This window comes from Podarcis filfolensis (assembly GCF_964270895.1).
Source record: "Podarcis filfolensis genome assembly, chromosome: 4".
NCBI lineage: Eukaryota > Metazoa > Chordata > Lepidosauria > Squamata > Lacertidae > Podarcis > Podarcis filfolensis.
This window is the reverse complement of record NC_139607.1, coordinates 25,684,245-25,707,064: the sequence shown is the minus strand read 5'-3', so window position 1 is coordinate 25,707,064 and position 22,820 is coordinate 25,684,245. Positions and strand designations below refer to the sequence as shown.

At 44.2% G+C, this 22,820-nt stretch overlaps 1 protein-coding gene across 3 annotated transcripts; it reads right to left on the bottom strand.

Annotated features, from left to right (window-relative positions):
• Positions 1-14,527: 14,527 nt before the first annotated feature.
• On the bottom strand, positions 14,528-22,570 carry ING1 (inhibitor of growth family member 1). Of its 3 annotated transcripts, none has more exons than XM_083611033.1 (2): positions 21,390-22,570; positions 14,528-16,409 (listed from the first exon to the last, which is right to left on the bottom strand). In XM_083611033.1, the coding sequence occupies exons 1-2, from the start codon at positions 21,529-21,531 to the stop codon at positions 15,706-15,708; spliced, it is 846 nt and encodes a 281-aa protein (XP_083467159.1). In that variant the 5' UTR covers positions 21,532-22,570; the 3' UTR covers positions 14,528-15,705. The 3 variants fall into 3 exon arrangements, with proteins under 3 accessions (XP_083467159.1, XP_083467161.1, XP_083467160.1); XM_083611035.1 differs by lacking the exon at positions 21,390-22,570 and adding an exon at positions 19,479-19,533; XM_083611034.1 differs by lacking the exon at positions 21,390-22,570 and adding an exon at positions 17,265-17,328.
• Between the last annotated feature and the right edge of the window lie 250 nt (positions 22,571-22,820).

Sequence of the window (22,820 nt, the reverse complement as noted above, 5' to 3'; positions counted from 1 at the left end):
GGTTATGTCTCATGTGATTATTGAGGATGCTTTATGTGACCATAGGTTTGTTTGCTGTTTTGTTACGATTGGCCTATAGCAAATACTTGGCCGATTGTTTCAAATCATGCGATTTTCTTCTGAAGCGTTTGGCCATTGCCAATGTTTTCCTTCTCACACTCCTTCATTTGTGCTTTTCATTCCACCGGGTCACACCCTCTCCAGCACCAAACTTCATAGCTCTTGGTCTGCAGTCTGCGATTGCTTGGGGAAAACCCTGGAGAGGAGGGGACTTAAGACGGCTGTGGGGAGGCAGGAACTTTCCATCTTGGCAACTGATCCATGTAGCAAGACCACCTGGGGGGGGGGTGAGCTGCTGTACTCATTAGGCCTGACACTCCTGGACAGAAGGTGTTTTTGCTAATAAAGAGTTGACCCCAACTTGCATGGTGTGATTTACTACCTGCTCGCTTCTGACATTACAGCCCTGGTGGGCAACCTGTGGTCATTGCTGATGGGCTGAAACTCGTCAGCCCGTTTTCAGTAGGCTCTCCCACAGTTTGTTTCCAAAGATCAAAGTGGCAGCTGTGTGCAACCAAATCATACTAGAGAAAGAAAAGTACGTGTGTCAACCCCAATTAAAAATTCCCTGTCCACCAGTTTGATCTGTGAAGGAACACATACGGGTTGCTCTATGGTTCTTGTATGTTCACCACAGATGAAGAAGAAGAGTTTGGATTTGATATCCCGCTTTATCACTACCTGAAGGAGTCTCAAAGCGGCTAACATTCTCCTTTCCCTTCCTCCCCCACAACAAACACTCGGTGAGTGGGGCTGAGAGACTTCAAAGAAGTGTGACTAGCCCAAGGTCACCCAGCAGCTGCGTGTGGAGGAGCGGAGACGCGAACCCGGTTCACCAGATTAGGAGTCTACCGCTCTTAACCACTACACCACACTAGGGAAAATAACTTGTTGAAGAGGAGGCCATTTTAATTGGGAAAACAGCATAAAGAGAAAAGGGTTCCCTTGGTTCCCAGCATAGAGAGAAAAGGGCTCCCTTGGTATTATGGCAGCTGTTGGATTTGGTGATCAAATCAACTTCCATGGAATGCAAGATGATGTACATAGGGTTCCCAGGAAATCCTGCATCTGTGTACTGACTGGATTGAGACTTGCTTAGCTGAAGCAGAGTGTTTTCCTTGGGCTGTTTCTAAAAAAAAGAATTCAGAGATCCTAGCCATATATCTGATCTCCCATGTCACAGCTACTTTGACCTAAAGTCTCTCAATTCTCAGCTGGCAGTACACAACCCAAGTGTTCACAAAGACAATAAGTGTGTGCTTACTCATAATTGTTCTTTGTTATAAGTTAATGCTGTTATGCTGCATATTATCTATATCTATCTATCCAAACTATCAAGTACTTAGCCATCTCATTAATGGCTGTGTTTTAGCCTGTATTTTCATCTTGTGAACCGCCCTGACATCTTCGGATAAAGGGCAGTATATAAACTAAACATGACAATAATACTAAATAGATCTCCTCAACCCATCTTTTTTTCCCCAAAAATTTTATTGGTTTTCACAATATTATAAACAAACAAACAAACAAACACACAAGACAAACATAATTCATTTGAAAATTACACTTATTAACTTTAAGTGGCTTCCTCACTTCCCCTTGGATGAATTTCATTGCATGTCCTTTTAATGGTTTTCCAAATCTCAATTCTTATGAAATTTAACTTAAACATTAACATCCTTAAATCTTCACCTTACGAAATTAAACATATTAATTCATCACTTAACATAAATAAAATCCTAAGTCAATTAAGTATCTGCAAGCTATTTTCAATTAATTTAACTTAACAAATTTAACTAAATAATCATTAAATTTATTCCATTCTTCCTGATACTCCTCCTCCTTCTGGTCGCGGACTCTTCTGGTTAGGTCAGCTAGCTTCGAAAAATCCATCATCTTCAACTGCCATTCTTCTATTGTTGGTAATTCTTGGGTTTTCCACTTTTTAGCTAACAAAATATGAGCAGCAGTTGTGGCATACAAAAATAATTTTACATCTTTCTTGGGCAATTCCAAACCTGTTATTCCAAGAAGAAAGGCCTCTGGTTTCTTTATAAATGTATATTTCAACATTTTTTTCAGTTCATTATAAATCTCCTCAACCCACCTTGACTGGATGCTCTGCAGCTGGCCTCTCACATCAACTTTCACACCTTGTGGCTGCTGATCAAATTCTCCTTCAGGGTTGATTTAAGTTCCTTGGCAAATCACTAATTTGATTTCACCATTCTTTCTTATAATGGCTTCTATCATCTCCTGGTGAAATTGTCTGATTGCTGTTAGCTCTGTTTACTTTATCTTGGCATGTGCACCAGATCAGTTTTCCACTCCAGTGAGACTTCTGCCAAAGTCGGCTACTCCTCACTTCTCTGAAAGATGAAGTGCGCTGGAGTAGTCACTACCTGGATAGAAAGGGTGTGTGTGTGTGAGAGAGAGAGAGAGAGAGAGAGGGCGGCGGGGGGCGGGGGAGAGAATGAGAAAGCACATTCAGTGTAATATCAGCTTTGCTGTATTTACAAATACACAGCGGAACCTAACGGAAGCAGAACTACAGCAAAACTCCTAATATGGCATCAGTTTCCCAAAGCAACAGTCTAGATCTGCACACATGCCACACCTACGCAGGCTGCTTCCACCCTAGCTAAATTTAGAGCTCAAAATTATCCAAACTCTGCTTCTGTCCAGTTTCAAAACTGCAACGGAAGTTCCTCTGCCCCTCTCCCACTGGCTAAAGAGTTTCACATGCCAAAGGGAAGGGGGGGGCGTGACATTTCCATCAAGGTGAGAGGCCCAATTATACTAATTAAGACAGTCAAATTCATGCCACTATGTTCCCTTTATTACATTCTTTGTTTTCTTATCAGGCTTACCAATTTGTAGATGGGAGCCTTCAGAGCTATTGTTCATGCATAAAGAGTTTATGATGGCTTAAATTCCTCCACATAGAGGAAGTTAACCTGTGAGCTAGCGTAGCCACATGGTCCAGCTTCAGCACAGATGAACATATTCCAGTTGCCAAGAACTATAGCCTGTCAATGTGGCTGCACCAGGGTGCCTCTTCATGGAGTTTGCAAACTAGGTATTCAAATGCTATCATTCAAAGCCCAGAAAATGAAAACTCTAGTGAGAAGTTTGCATAAGCAACCTTAAAATTTTTAATCTGTTGCAAAAGATTGTGAAATGAAGAAAGTATTATAACTCCAGACGTAATTTCAAGGGTTGTTTTGCTGCAGTCATGCAAGCAAAAAAGTTGTTCCTAACTCTGCACCCCCACCTAGTGGAAATAAAGGGGAAACCATACTCTATCCAGTTTTCATCCTAATTCCAGTACTATAGTATATTTTAGCAGTGTTTTTCAAATCTTTTTCTCTGACCCACACTTTCAGAATAGTTCACTGAAATGTTTACAAGTTTCTTTGATTGTCCTTGAATCTTACTGCCACACCCTTTCATAACCACTGTTTTAAAGTATTCCCCCATTACCAGAACAAATGTGCCTTAAGCAATTTTAGCAGGATATTTCTGCTTCCGCTGTTCGAGTGACAGCAATCCTCCATAGTCTTAGAGCCAGGGTAACACTGCTGCTTTCTGCAACTTTCCCACTACAAATTATTTTTTAGCATTTCTCTGGTTTTTAACTCTCGGTTCTTTTTGTTTCGTTGCAATATGGTGATTTCATTGGATATATATTTGTATTCTTAATCTACTTCTAAGCTATCTTCAAATGGTGCGTGGGGGGGGGCTTGGTCAAGTAGCCCACATATTCACATCCTGCACAGCCCCATCCTGGATCCAGCAACGGGATCTGTAGAGGAGATACCACAGCATTTCTAGCCTGCAGAATGGCATGCTCAGAGGGCAAGTGAAAACATCTGGCAGGAAAGACGTACTCTATGAGCCAGTGTGGTGTTGTGGTTAAGAGCGGTAGTCTTGTAATCTGGTGAACCGGGTTCGATTCCCCGCTCCTCCACATGCAGCTGTTGGGTGACCTTGGGCTAGTCACACTTCTCTGAAGTCTCTCAGCCCCACTCACCTCACAGAGTGTTTGTTGTGGGAAAAGGGGATTGTTAGCTGCTTTGAGACTCCTTCAAGTAGTGATAAAGCGGGATATCAAATCCAAACTCTTCTTCTTCTTCTATGGTAAAGCGGTGTCAAGAGAGGCAAGGAGAATTTCCCAGCAGGATACCCTGGTGCAGTGCCTCCAGGAAGTCTTCCTGGATTTGTCGATCCCTGTACCAATGTACTACAAACTATGTAGGAGCTTCCAGACTGTTGTGATTTTGGTGTGGAATTCAGTCATATCCTAGCCATTTCGGGTTGCACAGTTATAGTGCAATTGCTAGTGAAAACAATTGTGAATACAAACGTGCTTCTCCAAAAGACGGGACTTGTTGCAATAAGAAAAGTGCTGAGGAAATGTACTGGAGAGTGTGGGGAAAGTTTTGCAGAGGGGTGGGAGAACAGAGCTTCAGTACACTGCATCACTCATTACCTCTCCCCATCACTAACAAATCTGGAAATCACTAACAAATCACTAACAAATCGGGAACAAATCTGACAAAATAATAAAAATTGCAGAACAAACTGTGCAAAATAAGAGAAACTATGTTTGTCTGTCCAACTTGTTCTGGGGCAAAATTGTTCGACAAAATTGTCACACTTCTATAGGCTTTTGAGAACAGATAGGGATTCTTTCACTCTTTAGGTGTGTATGTGTTATAGGTTTTGCTGCCTGCTTAAATTGTAATTTTGCTGTCTGAAACAGCATTTATATATTTCTCTGTTTTCATTTTGTATAATAAACCAAGCTTTCTTTATTCTTTTTGTGTGGGGACTTCTTGTGGGCATAAGGTTAAGGGTAAAACACATATTCATAATGGACACTCTAGCAAAAGAATCTAAACATTAGTGTGTATATTACGACACGTGAGTGCTGGACATGCATGTGAGTTCAAACACGTGTAAGTGGTGCTGTTTTGGCTATACAAGCAACGTCACTCACAGCCTGGGTTTCAGAAATAGATTGAATGATAACTGAACAAAACCTTTCGTCAAAGTGAGGTGATGGAAACAAAACCTGCTTGGATGCTAGATGAAAGAAGATCCACGATGCCAATTACCTAATGAGATATGCTTCTCAGAGCAAAAGTTAGAAGGGAATCACACACTTTATAAACAAAACACACTGTATGAAAGAGAGCTTTAATTAAAAAGGAGAGGGATGTCTGCACTTCCAATAAATATATTTGCAACCTGGCGGGAACCGTAACAGAAAAGAAGAGAAATTTGTTGAAGGAAATGTTTTGAAATTGACTTTTGTGAGAGCAAAAGCTGTGAGAGCACGGGGTCTGTTTCCTAGAGCTGAGCTTTTGAAGCATCTGTATACCAATGAATTTGGAAGGGGAACCAGGGATATTTCCTTGGCTCCCTCTGCCCTTGCAGTGCCTACTTTTTCAGTTAAAGCTCAGAAATGGTGCATAAGGTGAATCCATGCCAGCTGCCTTTCAAGTCTGAGGTTCAAGGCCCACTCTGGTTCTGTTCCTGACACTGTCCTCATATACTGAACAGAACTTTTGGCTTGGTGGGCAGTGGCGTAGCGTGGGGGGTGCAGGGGGGGCGGGCCGCACCGGGCGCAACATCTGGGGTTAGGGCAAATCCATGGGTTAGGGGGCGCAAATCCACGGGTTAGGGGGCGCAAATCCACAGGTTAGGGGGCGCAAATTACTTGCCTTGCCCCGGGTGCTGACAACCCACGCTACACCACTGTTGGTGGGCATCCCTTAGCGCCTCCCCAGTCCCTGGAGACTTTGCTCAGTTTGGAACTAAAGGGTGGGTCAGCCAGGTTTGGTAACTAAAATAAATAACCTGCAATTTGCTGCTCTTGAATGGTACCTAAGTTTGCTCAAAGCGGCCCCTTAGGTGGTCCCTATGCACCGGCATACAGGCTAATACAATGAGCTTTTGTGGCTAATATAATATAATTTCAATCACTAGGTGGTGCTGGACTTTTTTGTATATAGGTGGAGTTAGGTGCTTTCCTCATTCAAGAGAGACAATAAATGCATTTACAGTGGTACCTCTGGTTACATACGCTTCAGGTTACAGACTCCGCTAACCCAGAAATAGTACCTCGGGTTAAGAACTTTGCTTCAGGACGAGAACAGAAATCGTGTAGCAGCAGCGGCAGGAGGCCCCATTAGCTAAAGTGGTACCTCAGGTTAAGAACAGTTTCAGGTTAAGAACGGACCTCCGGAACGAATTAAGTACTTACCCCGAGGTACCCCTGTACTAGCTTTCCTGTTTGTTGTGTTCTTCTAAGTTTTCCTCTTTTTTTTAATTAAATTTTTATTAAGTACAAATTAGAAAACATACATATTTACAACAAAAGAAACTACAAAAGAAAAAGAAAATACATATAACCAAGGAAAAAAATTAGAGAATACTTTGTCTCTTTTCATATTTACAGTTATTTATACCTCTATAAAATGCTATTCACAATAAAGGAGGGAAATAAAAGATAAGATATCAGAAAAAAGAAAAAAAGAACAAAGAAAAAATAAATAAGTAAAAGAAAAGCATCATAGGTGAACATTTTTAAAAGTAAATAAGTATTCACTATACATAACTGTTTCCATCTATATTTATATTCAATTGTATAATTTCATCTTGTCCTTATCTACCTTAAAAAGTGTTGTTGTTTTTTAAAGACTTCCACCGTTTGCCTCACGCGTTTTTAATAATCCGTTTGTCAGATCCTCTGTTCTTCATATTTTCCCTTTGGATTTCCTTAATGTCTCACTTTGTATTTTTTATATTACGCACAAGATTATTCTAAACACAACCAGATTTTTGTAGTCGGGCCCTGGTTTTGTAAATAATAATTTAAGAACTCCCATTGCTTCATAACCATAGTTTTGGATTTTCTCCTTATTATATCTGTCAGTTTTGCTAGTTCCAGGTACTTGCAAAGTTTCCCCAACCATTCACTTTTTGTTGGGATGCTGTCTTCTTTCCAATAGCTAGCAATCAAAATTCTTGCTGCTGTTGTCACATATAGAAATAAGTTAGTTTTATCTTTTGGGATATCTTTATCTAGAATTCCTAGTAGATATGTCTCTGCCTTTTTTGTGTGTGATGTCCTTATCAATTTTTTTATTTCGTTGTGGATCATTTCTCAAAAGGGTTTAATCTTTGGGCAAGTCCACCACATGTGGTATACCATGTGTTCTTCTAAGTTTTCCATGAAGATGCTCCTGACCATCTGCCCCTTGCCAGGAGATGGTCCGTTCCACTCTTTATCTGTTGTAAAAACTGACTCAGGGTCAAAATCACAGTGTGTGTGCGGCATTTCCAGACCTCATTCCCTCATGGACAAGCTTTTGGGGGGTGGGCTGCTTACCAGTGGGTAGGTGGAGCAAGATGCAAAAGTGGGGAAGTGGTGCAGCTCAGTGGTGGAGCATCTGTTTTCCAAGCAGAGGAGGTCCCAAGTTCAAAACCTGGCATCTCGAGGGAGGGTTGGGAGAGACAGCCTGAAACCCTGGAGTGCTGCTGCCAGTCAGTGTAAACAATACTGAAATAGGTGGACCAGCTGTCTTGCTTGGTATAAGGCAGCTTCCTATGTTCCTGTGTGACTGTTAACCTAGGTTTCTACATGCTCCTTTCTCCAGCTGATGAAATATGATCGTCCAAGGACACATTCCTGCCAGACGAAAGCATTTGAGAAGTGCACGCAGCAAGGTCAGGGAAGGATCTCGGTCTGGGCAAGAATGGGACCTAGGAAGAGTCCAAAGGACAACTAGAAAATTCTGGAGGTTCTCCATTCCCTTGTGTTTGGAAGACACGTTTAGGTTCTGCGAGGGGGGAAATTATTGTATAATAGGAAATGAACTTATGAAAATATTATGGTTTACTTGGAAATGTCAGCATCAACGAGGCAACCCTTTGCATGCCCTCCAACATTTCCATGATTAATAATAATAATAATAATAATAATAATAATAATAATAATATTTATACCCTATCCATCTGACTGGGTTGTCCCACCCATTCAGGGCAGCTTCCAACATATATAAAAAAAGAACAAAACATTAAAGAAACATCACCATAGATGGCTCTCTCCAGATGTCTTCCAAAAGTTGTTTAGATCTCGCCTTGGCTCGGGGGTGGGGATCACATAACTCCATACCTTCCAACGTTTCTCTGATGAAAATAGGGATGTCCTAAGGAAAAGCGGGACATTCTGGGATCAATCAGAAACCAGGACGGCTTGTATAAATCCAGTACTGTCCCTGTAAAATAGGGACATGTGGAGAGCTTGCCTTTGCCGGAGCGCAGGTCATTGTCTACCATCAAATGGTGGAAATGGAGACACACTTCTTGACATTTGCTAAATGTGCCACTGGCCCCTTCCACACACCAGCCCCTTTTTTGGGTTGGGGGGTGAAATATACTCAGAGTCGCAAGGTGATTTCATGCTCTTTATTCAGCTCATAGTGGTGAGGAGGAATGAATCAAAGTTCCCTCAAAGTATCTGCTTTATATACATTATTTACACAATGGGCTGCACATGATTGGCTAATTCCGGAATTCTACTGTAAGCCAATCAGGTTGTGGATTCACTTCTATCTGGAGCATGATTGGGTGGTTCCTGCCAACCAATCATACTGCTGCATTGTTCTAGGACCAATCAGACTGCTGCATTCTGAATCCTATTGTTCTAGGACCAATCAGACTGCTGCCTTTTGGATCCTATTGTTCTAGGACCAATCAGACTGCTGATTGGATCCTATTCAACTCAGTACATAACAGGGGGTGTCTTTGGGAGCCCGAGGAAGCCCCACAAAGCATGGCAAGGGTAGGTGGTGTTGCTAGGACACCCAAGAGCAAAAAATAATGTCCCTCCAGCCAGGAAGTAGAAAAAAAAGACTTACTGCAGTCAGAATCCTCTGCTTGTCTACGCGCTGAGTTCAATGCAGGTTGTTGTTGTTGTTTAGTCGTTTAGTCGTGTCCGACTCTTCGTGACCCCATGGACCAGAGCACGCCAGGCACTCCTGTCTTCCACTGCCTCCCGCAGTTTGGTCAAACTCATGCTGGTAGCTTTGAGAACACTATCCAACCATCTCGTCCTCTGTCGTCCCCTTCTCCTTGTGCCCTCCATCTTTCCCAACATCAGGGGCTTTTCCAGGGAGTCTTCTCTTCTCATGAGGTGGCCAAAGTATTGGAGTCTCAGCTTCAGGATCTGTCCTTCCAGTGAGCACTCAGGGCTGATTTCCTTAAGAATGGATAGGTTTGATCTTCTTGCAGTCCATGGGACTCTCAAGAGTCTCCTCCAGCACCATAATTCAAAAGCATCAATTCTTCGGCGATCAGCCTTCTTCATTGCAGGTTACTCCCAGGTAAGTGTGACAATGGTACCTCGGGTTAAGAACTTAATTCGTGCTGGAGGTCTGTTCTTAACCTGAAACTGTTCTTAACCTGAGGCACCACTTTAGCTAATGGGGCTTTCCGCTGCCGCCGCGCCAGTGCCACACGATTTCTGTTCTCATCCTGAAGGTCTGTTCTTAACCCGAGGTACTGTTTCTGGGTCTGTAACCTGAAGCATCTGTAACCCGAGGTACCACTGTATATCATAAAACCAGAAAGAAATGTGGTTAAAAATACTGTAGATGTTTTTCAAAACAAACAATTTGGGGGAAATCATTTAAATTTTAATGTAAGCACATTTACTAAATGCCATGAAATTGGACATGAGTCAGTAAATAGTATTTTGGAAAATATCTGCTTAATTAAATCTTCAATCCTACCTCTCAGTACAGTGGGGTGGGGAGCTCATATTGCACTAATATAGTCCCTCTGGAAGAAATGCATTACTATAGAGCAGGGGTCAGCAAACTTTTTCATCAGGGGGCCGGTCCACTGCCCCTCAGACCTTGTGGGGGGCCGGACTATATTTTGAAGGGGAAAAAATGAATGAATTCCTATGCCCCACAAATAACGCAGAGATGCATTTTAAATAAAAGCACACATTCTACTCATGCATAAACACCAGGCAGGCCCCACAAACAACCCAGAGATGCATTTTAAATAAAAGGACACATTCTACTCATATAAAAACATGCTGATTCCCGGACTGTCTGCTGGCCAGATTGAGAAGGCGATTGGGCCAGATCCGGCCCCCGGGCCTTAGTTTGTCTACCCATGCTATAGAGACCCTAGCCCAATTTTTTTTTAACGACAGTACAATTTTTATTCAAGGTGTATTTCAACAATTTGAGCAACTGCATGCTTGATTTAAGGCTAACACGTTGAGAAACATGTGGATATTAAAATATATTTGATGCCTCATTTGGCACAAGAAATAGCACTTCTTGTGCAGTGACCAACCTGATTTTTTTCTTGCACACTGCCAACAAAAGTAAATTACAATAATAATAATAATTATCATACTTGATCATAACTGAAATTATAGATGTCAGAGGAAAATGAAGAAAAAGCAACGCACTTGGCCTCAAAAGAATTTGCATGGAAGATAAACGCAGCAACAAAGTCACAACGGTTGCAAGTCAACACAAAGAAGTGAGGGCACAACTTAAATTTCGAAGCTGTGTTGAAAAAATAGTGTTTGGTTTTCCAACCCCACCACATATGGTACATTGTTCCTTCCGTTTGCTTACACCTCCAGCATGCATTTGAGTTTGTTTTATATATTTTGGCCAATTTGCTGGGGGTCATGTACCATAAATATAGCATTTTCATTTAAAAAAATCCTTTATTGTGTAGCAAGCCGTGAATTTTAAGGGTTTTTTTGCCATAATTTTCCCCAATCATCCATCTGGATGGAATAACCAAAGTTCTTTGACCATTTGATCATCACTTCTTTGACCTCTTCATCCTTAACCTCCCGGTCCAGCAGTAATCTGTACATTTTGGAGAGTATTTTATTTTTATTTTGAAGTAAATCTTTTTCCAACTTTGATATTTCTGTCTCAAAGCCATGTTCCATACCCTATCACACATTGTATTTCACTCCTAGTACCACATGCTGTCTTCAACATGAAGCTGCCTATTCAATGTAATAATTTAGGGCTGCCAAACATCTGGGTTTTCCTGGAAATTGTGTTAAAAACGACATCTGGGCAGATTTTTTGCCAAATTGGCAAAAATGTCCGGGAAGACCCGGATGTATGGTATGTAGGGCATTTTTTTCAAAAATGCTTTTTAAAAATCCCCCAAAGCTTACATTTTGGGGGGAGGAGATGCTTAGCGAACACCTGTCTGCTGAACTTAACTGAAAGGCTTACTCTTAAGATTTTCTTCTTCTTAAAGATGCAGCAGCATATATCAGCATGGGGTGAAAATGGGTGCACAGTATTGCTGCAGAATTGAAGTGGCTTTAGAAATTGGTTTGGGAAAGTGAAAATTGAGTTTAGTAATGAAATAGGGTAGGGAGGGGAAACTCTAGGGAATTAATGTGGGGCCAATTGCAGGTTCAGCCCCAAGCAGTTTACTAACAATTTACTAATTCAAGTGCCTTCCATAATATCACATCACCAACAGTTTAATCACCAACAGTTTTCATATCCCCTTAACATTTTCCTGCAGTTTTAAGTTGTTTGCCTTTTATCATTTATGTTTTCTGCTGCCTTGCCATTTCAGTGGGCAATTACTTGGCGTCTCTTAAGAAGAGAAATAAAACTTCAAGCATGACAGTGTTTGATAAATTGCTAAGCGCCTATGCCTAACACTCTCAAAGAAAGGCATGACAGTTTTAAAATTAACTTTGAACCAAATTTCTAAGCTACCCAATGGAAGTCAGATTGCAAGTCAGATTGTCTGATTTTGTTGATGGAGCCATGCAGTCTGCCTAGAGATTGAATTCTTCCAAGCGTTATAAAGGTTGATCACCAAGGACAAGACTGTGGCCCAGGTGACTGCAAAATCATTTTGAAATGTGGGCAACTTTATCTTTTCCTTTATTTTTTATATTTTTAAGGAAATATTGCCATTTAATGCCATAGGTGTATCTGTTCAGTAGTAGCATGCCCATGTCCCAGTATTTGGAACAAGCCTAGTACAATGGTACCTCAGGTTACATACGCTTCAGGTTACAGACTCCGCTAACCCAGAAATAGTGCTTCAGGTTAAGAACTTTGCTTCAGGTTGAGAACAGAAATCGTGCTCCGGTGGGGCTGCAGCAGCAGGAGGCCCCATTAGGTAAAGTGGTGCTTCAGGTTAAGAACAGTTTCAGGTTAAGTACAGACCTCCGGAACGAATTAAGTACTTAACCCGAGGTACCACTGTATGGCTTTAGTTTCCTCTAGTGATCATTGTGCTTTAGCAGGTAACTTGTCGAGAGAAGTGGAGAGACAGGGGAGGAAAGAGGCATGGGGGGGGGGGAGCAACAATAAACTTTCTCTTTTTTTGGTAATATATGAGCCGAGCTTTTGCGTCAGCATCGTGTGGGTAGGTATCTTGATTTTGTTGGCAGAGCAAGAGATCAGAGGGGGCCCAGGGCATGGCTGGTAGCAACTGATTGGTTGCATTGTGTTCTCTTTGGGGCAGGGGCTGCTGCTAGGTTAAGTTAACCCAACTGAGTTGATGTTGTCTGCTGGGGGGGGGGGTTATTGCATTTGTTCCGCAAAAAAACAACTACTAGGGAAAGTGGATGAGAAGATATACAGCAATCTCTAGGCAAGGAGAGTTGCTTAAATCAGAACAGTATTATCTTCCCCAATGTAAAGTAGGAAAGATAGCTGCATATATTTTAATTTTTTATTGGGAGATCCCACAGACTTCTATTTTAAGTGTCTTTTTCACAGCTGTTGTTATGCTGCTACTAGATCTTTCAACTCAACAGGGACCTCTTCTGAGGTTTCAAGTGGGAAATATATGAGCAGACCCTCAGATCCTTTCCAGTCTGTTAATTTCCCAGAGGTATGAAGTGTCATGTAAAAGTATCAGCTCAGCTCAGCCATATTTTTGGGGAGCAACCCTTGGCATATAAACCAGCGTGAAGTAACTATGAAGTTCATGCATCAGTTTAATTTCCTAGATGATATTTGCATAGCAGTAATGTTATTTTAGCACTCTATACACCCAAACAGCATTGTGAGATAAGACTTTGTGGACACGGTACACGATAACCCTGGTGAAAATCACTCCAAGCTCCATCAAGTAACACATATCTAGAAGGCACAAATCTTGTATCAGTTTCTACTCCCAAAGCCTCAAAACAGGCATTACTGAAATTAGTGTTTAACTTCAGCAGATACGAAACTGAGCTACTGGCTGCAGATTGAAGCTACAGTGAGTGGCGCCTTAACCCGTGACTCTTGTAACAGAATTAAAAGAAGCCATAAATGGTACAGAGGCATATTTTTAACGAATTTTAAATATACATAGAATAAACAAAGAAACTGATCTTCCTCAGTTCCACACACTGGCTGTAATAGAGCCTTGACATAGTGGTGGCAGTAATACTGCACTTTTTGGCAATTACAGGTTGTTTTGGATGAGGAAAAGGACGGACTGCATTCTGGCCAATACAATTGGGCCAGGAGGGATTGAGAAGAGATGGATAAAGGAGCTGTGAATGGGTAATCAAAATGGTAGTTGTTAGGCACCTGGGAAAGAGAAATGCAGCAGTAGCAGCAGCAGAGTGTGTGCACAACTCCTACAATGAAAAGCGTTGGAGTAGAAATATATATTGACTCCGAAAGGGATAAAATTGTGGCAACCACTAGCACAACGGTCACGCCACTAGTGGGAGCCCTGTCCTTAATGTGGTGCAACAGTCAAATCCAACAGGCTGCTTGGGCTGGTAGAAGCATTGTGCTATGTTAATATACAACATTTTTGCATCGTCACACCGCTATCACTTGTGCAACAAGATTAGCTTGTGCAATGCCAGCTCTCTCACCTTTTGCACGAATGTTGCTTTGGATCTTTACGAACCTGCGTATCACGTACCTGGAATTACCGGTAATTTCCTAGGTCAGTTTTATATTGAATTCCATCCAGGCTAGTGATCTTCTTTCTGTGATAGCTTGTTTTGGTTTCCACGCTGGTCATGGATGATGCGAACTTCTGTCTTTTCCAGCCGCCATGGAAATATAGTGGACTAACCAAGAGGTGGGGACTGATTGCTCTGTTCTTCCTCTTGCCAGCTAACTTTGTGTTTCTGTGTTGGCTGCAAAAGAAAGGCAAACCCCATCTTTTGCAACCAGCACAGAAAGCTAATGTGCTGGCGAAAGTGATCCATCCCTCCTCTGCCAGCCTGCTTGGTAGAAGGCATTGCCCCCTCCCCAAGCCTCTTAGCAGACTTGTTAAAAAATGTTCATGATAATAACTATTCTTGCGTACAAGGCTGTTCTAAGCCCTGTCTGTAAATAAAAAGATAAGACAGTCCCTCCCCTGGAGGCTCACAATTGAGCAGACACAACACAAGAAATGGGGAGGAAAACGGAAAGCAAGTGAACAAGCCTATCCAACTTGTTTAATTTATTCCTTAATATCACAGCTGTACAATTTTCATACATACAGAGAGAAATGCATATTGGCTACACCATGTCATGTGGATGCATTTCCAATTATAATACAGTTAAGTGCAACTCCACTTGAAAAATGTACATTTTTTACAACTTATACAAAGTAAAGACTGCTACACTATTATCTGTGACAGTATAAAGCTTTGATTTATGTTAAGTTTCATTACTAAACCACTTCCTGGTTAAATACAAAATATACTAAATCATTTTAAAAAGGCCCTTGTGGTATTTGGCCAGTATATAAAATATGTTGTGTAAAATTTAACCTTTTGCACATTTTTTTAAAAAATAAGCTTGTAACTTGTAAGTTAAACATTTGTTATTGAGCTGCTAGAGTCTGACATGTAACAGGACCCATGCTGTAACTTCTTCTTTGCTATTGCATTGATCGTCACCAGAAGAAACGAGCACCCTGATCCTAAACACATCCCTTAGAAGCAAGTCCCATTGAAAGAAATGATCCTCAATTCCCAGCAAGTTGTTTAAAATTGGGTGTAAGGCTGCAATCCTAAACCACTTTAGTAGAAGTAGCTAGGACTGAAAAAAATCGGAACTTATTTCCAAGTAAACAGCCATAATCCAACTCAAGAGTTAAGTGCACTTAAGCCCAGTGAAATCAATGGGCATAAATATACTACACTCTTATAATGGATTTGATTGATGTGTTTAGGACAAGTTTGCAATGCACTGCTAGTTTATTTAACAGACTATAGAACAATTTTCTGGAAAGAGCAACGGCATTCCCATTTAAAGAAAAAAAAAAAGGGAATGCTATCCAATAAATGTTTACTATCTACATTTTCATGGGCAGTTTTACCAACTTGTGGAAGTATGTTTTTAATAAAGATGAACCCAGACTTTACGTGCCAACTCTTTATCATCTAACTGTACGTTTGGGCCCAAAGAACCGTTTTCTTGTTGACAGCTGTATCAAAGGAAAAAACAAACATTTCCTCAGTCGCCATCCCTATTACAAGAATGCTTTGATTTGTAACCTCCTTAAAAAATATACATTTTACAATCCTGGCACCTCCACAAAAGGTGAGACAAAGAGAATAAATATTTGTTTTCACTGCTTTATTATCCTCTCATTTAGAAACTACCTGTTGTAGGCTCTTTCTTTTTTAGATTTCTCCAGCGCTTTGTCCATAGTTTTCTCATTTTCTCCTCTGCATTTGGGACAGTACCACTTGCCCTTTGGTTTATGATTGAGTCCCACACACGAAAAGTGAAACCATTCTATTGGGCACTCATCATTATCACAGCCTATCATTTCTCCATAGGAGACCTGATTACACAGACAATAGGTTGGCTCATTCGGATCAATGGGGAGGTCGGCTGGAGAAGCCTCCCTCTCTGCTTTGGCCTTGGACCGCTTCTTTTTATTGGACTTTTTCGCTTTCTTCTCCTTAGGAGTTCCTGAGGTGATATCGTCGTGGTCGTGATTATTAGAAGCGTTCTCTCGGTTCTCGTTATTTCTTTGCCGCCGGGACCGTTTGTTGTTGGGCTTCTCGGCCTGAGTGATTGTCTCGTTCTTTGACTTATCTTGGTTAGTTTTGCCACTGTTCCCAGTCGTGTCATTGGTCTCTTGGCAGGTCTCAAACAGTTCTACGTGGCTGTCAACTTGCCTGGTTCTGTTCTCAACAAGTTCTACCATTTGGCTGACAATCTGGATCTTCTCGTCTCCCAGTTCTTGACTCCGGATCAGGGCTCTCTGTATTAAGTGCAAAAGCCTCCTCTTTTGTACTGCATCGGTCTCCCGTTTGAATTTTTCGTAATAATCATCCAGCTCCTTTAGGATCTCTGTGAAGAAAGGATAAGATTATATTATTTCCCAACCTCATGCATAATACAGCACTTGAGCTTTGTCACAGATATGTCATCAAAAGTTTTTTTTTGGGGGGGGGGGGACGGACACATAAAACTTCCCACACTTTAAAGTGTGGATTCTAAACACAGGTACTCTGAGGTGAGTTGCATTGAAATATGTCCCATATAGCTACAGTAAGAACAAAATAATGGAACTCCTTTCCTAGGGAGGCTAGCTCCACCCTATGTTTACTATCTTTGGCAGTAGTCTTATAGCAAGATCTTCTGGGATGAGCAGGGCTAGGATCTAACACATCTCTGCCTGAGCAGGGAGGTTCCTACTGCAGCCCCATCCCCTACTCAGCCCAGATAGGCATGCATATCTCCCTAGCTCAGAATGGGCTCATTAGCTGGGTGTCAAGCATGCATTAAGTCCTCAAAAAGGGGCATTGCTTGGGCTGACAGGTGGGAAGATTTAGGCTGCACCCTGAGCCCATTCTGCACGCTCACTGTGAACTGGAAGCCCAGCACTAAGTCAGGAAAAAAGGGGCATAGCTCAAGCTCTGTTTAAAGGCTTCTTTCCTCTCCGCTAGGGTTAGGCCAGCTCAACCAGTGGTAGACTTGCTCCAGAATGGAGTTTAATTTTTTTTTAAAAAAAATTATTAGTATTTTCCACACAACAACAACACGAAAGATATCGAAAAATAATAATACACAACACACAAAAATCAATATTCGAAAACTAAAGAAAGCAACAACAACAAAAAAACCCAAATCCATATCTTACAAGTTAATATTATAAACACTAAAACAACAACAAGACATTGACTTCCACCAATTCCACAGCACCTCCTTTATCTCTCATTGTGTCTTCCTGTCTTCCCGTTTTCTTTATCATCTCTATCCTAACTCCAGAATGGAGTTTGGATCTTGCATACTTTACACCAGGGGTTGGCAAACTAAGGCCCAGGGGCTGGATCAGGTCCGCGGACTGTCCATGGATTGGCGTGGGGATTCTGTTCCTTCGGGCTGTGCCATCCCCCTCCTAAACACACACTGCGGCGGCGCCTTCTCCCTCCCTCCTCCTGGCTTCTCCCTGCCCTGCCTAGAGGAGGAAGGGGGCTGGGCTGAGCTGGCTGAGCCCCATTTTAAGCAGCCCCTCTCCGGAACCAACACTTTTGCGCCGCTCATCTTCCCGCCACCGCCGCCCTGGTGCTCCTGTGGGCCAGAGAGCAGAGCGACGAGCTCCCTCTGCCTGCCCATGAGAAGCAGCAGTGGCGGCAGCCCCCAGGAAGGTAAGCGCAGCAGCTGGGGCATGGGGAGGACTACTTGCCCCCCTTGCCTCTTCTTCCAGCCCCCCCCCGGTGCCACTTCTCTGGGCCATCACAAGGTCTGAGGCACAGTGGACCGGCCCGCGGCTTAATTTTTTTGCCAGCCCCTGCTTTACACCCAACTTAACACCAGGTTCTTTGTGTACAGGCCTGCCCTGCGTGCAGTGGCGTAGCGTGGGTTGTCAGCACCCGGGGCAAGGCAAGTAATTTGCACCCCCTAACCCGTGGATTTGCGCCCCCTAACCCGTGGATTTGCGCCCCCTAACCCTAACCCCCAGATGTTGCGCCCGGTGCGGCCGGCCCCCCCTGCACCCCCCACGCTACGCCACTGCCTGCGTAGCAAGCAAAAGCTGTGCTTTTCCAGAGGGCTGACAAGACAGTTTGTGGGAATGCTCTGATTTTATTCTGCTTGTTTTCTATCTGCGGCTTAACAAACGAGCTATTCTTGCCTCTGTTTTGCTTATAGTGTTTTATTTTGTATTTTGTGAGCTGCCTTGGAGATCTCTTTTTCCTTTTTTAAAAAAAGGTCAATTGCCTAAAACGCTTAATCAACATTTAAAGCGTTTGAATACGCACAGGACTTGCTGCATACTAAGTAAACAAGCCCTCTTTCTGGGCAAATTGCAAGGTGCAGCTTAACCTCACTGACATCAGCTTGGGTCTTACTCCCAGGTAAGTCTTGGGCACAGGGTTGCAAGCCCAAGTCCGCTATACCCAGTCAGGGAAAAGGGTGGAGTAGAAGTAGATATATAACATATATGAGAATTGGTAGTTTATTAAGTTTGAATTCATGTTTATAACGGGTAAAACATAAGTAATATAGCAGCTTTATATGGTAAGAAAAGAACACCATGGATGGTTGGGTGGGAAGTCATGGATATGAGAGATTGGTGCTGAATGTTGTTTAAAAGAATTTGCAAAATCTGAAAAATTAATTAAAAAGCTTGTGGTTAAAAAAAAAGGAATATACAACAACTTCCGTTGCTTCGCATTTTAAAAGACGTGCGCATAGCAGGTGTCCCGCGTGTACCAAAATACGTAACGTGTGAAAGGAAGGAAGCAAAAAAAAGGGGGCGGAGTTGTTTTTTACAACAAGAGTGTCGTTTTAGGTTACCTCCTGGTGCCAAAGCGCACACGGTGAGAAACCTGAAGAAATAAAACAAAACTAAATTGCTAATGGTAAATGCCGGAGGAGGAAAGCAATAGGGTGAAGAGCCGGAAGGGGTTAAAAAAAGTAACTACATGCCCCGCCCCTTCACCACAAAAAAAGGGTCTCCGCGCCCACTGAGCCATTGGAAGAGGGTCCTGTTTATCACACCCACCTACCCGGGCCCTCAGCCAACCAGAGAACGCCTGCCGCCCTTGCCCCGCCTCCTCCTTTTCGGGAGCGAGGCCACACCCTCCCCACGGGATGCGTCTTCGGGGTCCATTGTTCTTAGAAGGGAAGTGGCCGTGTTAAGAGCCGTTTCTCTCCTCCCCCCGCCGCCTTTTTACGGCTTCCTCAGCAGAACGTACGCGAGCAGAAGAATCTGCTCGGCCGGCCAATCACTACCCAGCAAATCCAAGCAGTGCCCGCCTCAGACTGAAGCAAGCCATACGGAGTAAAGATTCGGACCCAATAGCCCGCCCTCTGCCTTAAGCGCGTCTCCGCCAATCGAAAGGGAAAGCCCCAAGCGAATCTCCACCCGCTTTAAGCCAATGTTCCAATCAGATGTTTAAAGGCGGAGCTTACTGCGACCCTCATATTTCCACATCCACCTGTCAGTCACCATTAGCTTCCGACGCTTCCTGCAACTAGAGGAGCCAATCACAGGCTAAGAAACGGACGGGGCAGTTCGAACTATTACAACAAACCTCCCACTGCTTCTCTCTCTCTCTCCTTCGCTCCCTCTCCCCCTCCCCAACCCGGTTTCCACCGTTCGCTTTCGTCAGCGCCACTAGAAGGCGGGGCTTCGTAGAGAATTCAGCGGGACCAATCCCTGGGCAACAGGGCGGGGCCACGGCTGTTTCATGAGGGAAGTTCTGGCCAATAATGGGAAAATGGAGGCGGGGCGGGCACAACAGGGTAATGACGGTGACTATAAAAGCCGCTGTGACGGCGCTTCTCACTCTTTCTAGAGCTGAAGCGCGAAGGTGCCTCCCTTTAGCGCAGTACGGAGTGCTTGTGGCTGGTTGAAATGCCCGCCCTTGTCCTTTAAAACAACAGCCCCCCGCCTCCCGTTCTTCCTCATCCCCTAACCACGCAGTCAAGCCCTCAAGTTTTGATGTTTCGTCACTTTCTTTATCTCGCGCTTCTCCTCTCTCCCTATTTACGACACATTAAAAACTCGTCGCACGAAAGGTCTCGAATGGATACTTGCTGCGTTCTCTCTCCCCGCCCCCCCCCGCTTCATAAGCACAGCAGTAGCCTGCCAGGTTTCCAACCCCCCTTCCTCGCCCCCCTGGAGAAAAAAGGGGGAGCTGAATGTGTAACGGGCACCCCTGTGTCACCTCTACCACCGGCAGCAGTAGCACTCTTTCCAACCCCCCCACGCCTTTTACCTCTCTCAGCACCAAGTGACAAAGGACCTTTCGAGCCCCCTCAATAACTAAAAAAAATCCCCACCATTTCCCCAGCTGCAGACTTGAGTGCGGGAGAAGACAGCCTCCCCTCCCCTCACCGCCAAAAAAGGGCTAGAAAATACTGTATGAGTTTCAGCACAGGGAGGAAAAGAAAGAGAGAGAGAGAGGGAGGGAAGGAGGGGGGGGGTCACTCAGCAAAGCAGTACATCCCCAACCCACACAGTATTTATATAATCTTTTTCCCTTTCCATAGTCTCTCTTTCTCTCTCTCTCTCCCCCCCCCCCGGTTTACAGATACTTGACAGGAGAGGACTGTTTTAAAAGCAAATGCCCATTGAAAAAAAGAAGCGAAGGCAACAAGCCCTGCCCACCCCCCCTTCCACTCTCTATCTAATCCTCCCTCCCCTCCCTTACTAGCACCCTCTCTCCTACTACAGCCATTGCGAAGGCTAGAAATTCCTCAATGTTGTAACTGGGATCGCTGCCCCCCTTCTTTTTGCCCTCTTTCTTCCAATACCCCCTACACACACACTGCTGTCCCGCTGTCCCCACAAAACATACTCTCTCAACCCAGAAAAGAGAAACAGCCGCCTCAGTGCCCCATGCGTCCTGATCCTCCAGCCCCTCCTCTGCCCTTACTGCTGCTGCCGCCGCCTTTTTTGTCCAGCAATTTTTCAAAAAACCTAAAAAGCAAAGTCTTTGCTTTAATAGCAGGAGCCCCAAAGAAGACCTTTTGTTCCGCCCCAAGGAAGGGAAGGGGAGGGAAGGGGAAAAACACACACACACACACACAACCCACCCCTCCATCTATCTCTGCAGAGCAGCCCCCTTCTCCTGCCTCTCCTCCTCGAATCTTTTCGCCCCTCTTTCCTTTTGCTTTCTGCTTGCCTTCTCACAAAATAAATAAATAAGATTTTCAAAGCTTTGCCATCCGCTTCGGGATGAAAGCGGGGAGAGGGGGTGGTGGTGAAGAGAGAGAGAGAGATCATCCCTGCAGAAAAGGCAAAATAATATCATCATCATCTATGTAGCTTCTACGTACTCTCCCGCACACGAACACATAAAGGAGAAAAGCACTTACCTTGATATTTGGCGTCAATTTCCCTCATCAGGGAGACATTTCTCTGCAGATCGAAGGGCAGAGATTCGATGGAGTCCAGGTAATCCTCCACATAGTTCGCTAAATGAAGCTGCTCTCCGTTTGCAGGGTTCAACATTTTCATCCGGCCGAAAATTGTGAGTATAGATATATCTATATATCTATATATCTCTCTCTCCTCCTCCTCTCACCCCTAAATGGGCGAGAGTTTTCCTTTCAAACACAGCAGCCCCCAATGGCAGAGTCTCCGTCCTCGCCGCTTCTCTTTTCCGCCTCCTGTTCCTTCGGATCTCGCCAAAAAAAGGAGAAAAGAACCCACTCCAAAAAGGGGGGAAAGAAAAGAAAAAAGAGAGAGAGAGAGCTACATCTGAGTCCTTTTCTTCCCAGAGTAGAAAGGCAGGCAGGCAGGCAGGCAAGGCAAGGCAGGCGCGCGCACACACACACAGCCCGAGAGTCCCTACAGCCTCAGAGCAACCGTAGCAGCTGATTGAATGGCTGTCGTTGTCGGTAACTCACCAAGGAGGTGGTACGAACAATCGGAGAGGGATTTGTGTGTGTGTGTGTACAAGAGACGGGAGGGGAAAGGAAAGGAGAGGAAGCTTAAAAAAAAGAAAAAGACAAATACGATCTGTTCTGCTCTGCCTACAGATAGGCAGAAGGGGAGGAGAAGCTCCTCTCGGCGAATGCAGCTGCTGCTCCTGTTCCGCCGGTGGGTATGAATGCAGCCTCTCCTCTACGCGCCGCACTTGATCCAACGTGGAAAACCCAAATACCAGTTTCAAACACTTGGGAAACATTCAGCCCCGCCGCCTAGGGCGCATGCGCACCACTCCCATCTACCTTGAACACCACCACCAACCACCCCCCCGCCGCGACACTAAACAGCAGAGGCGCTCGATGTGCTTCTCTGTCTGTATAATCGTTGCATTTCCCTCCCTCGCTACTGGCGGAGAAGGAAGTGAGGGCGGCGCGGGTGGCGGGAGGAAGCAGGCAGCTCGCTCGCTGCTGAGATGCGCGGATCCTGGGTGTCGTGTGCACTCGACAAAACACTCTTCCTCCCCCACCGATGCAGACGTGCCTCACGCATGGAGGGGACGGGAGAGTTGGAACTGTGGGCTTGCTTGCGGCTTCCGGGAATGCACACGCGTGCCGAAGGATCCACCGCGCCGGCTGCATCGCAGGGTGGCAGCAACTTAGGGCAGCGGCGGAGGCCTTCCGTGCCTTCATTATTTGTTGCAAAGCAAGAGAGCGAGTTTGCGAGCGGGGTTCGCCTCCGCTTAAGCGTGCGGCGGCGGCGGGGGGACTTTAACCCTGGCGCTTTTGCACACGTGCTTGGAAACACGCGTGAAACTCCCGAGGATGGACAGGATTGTTGCGAGTGAGCGAGCCCCGGTTTCTGACAACGCAAGGACC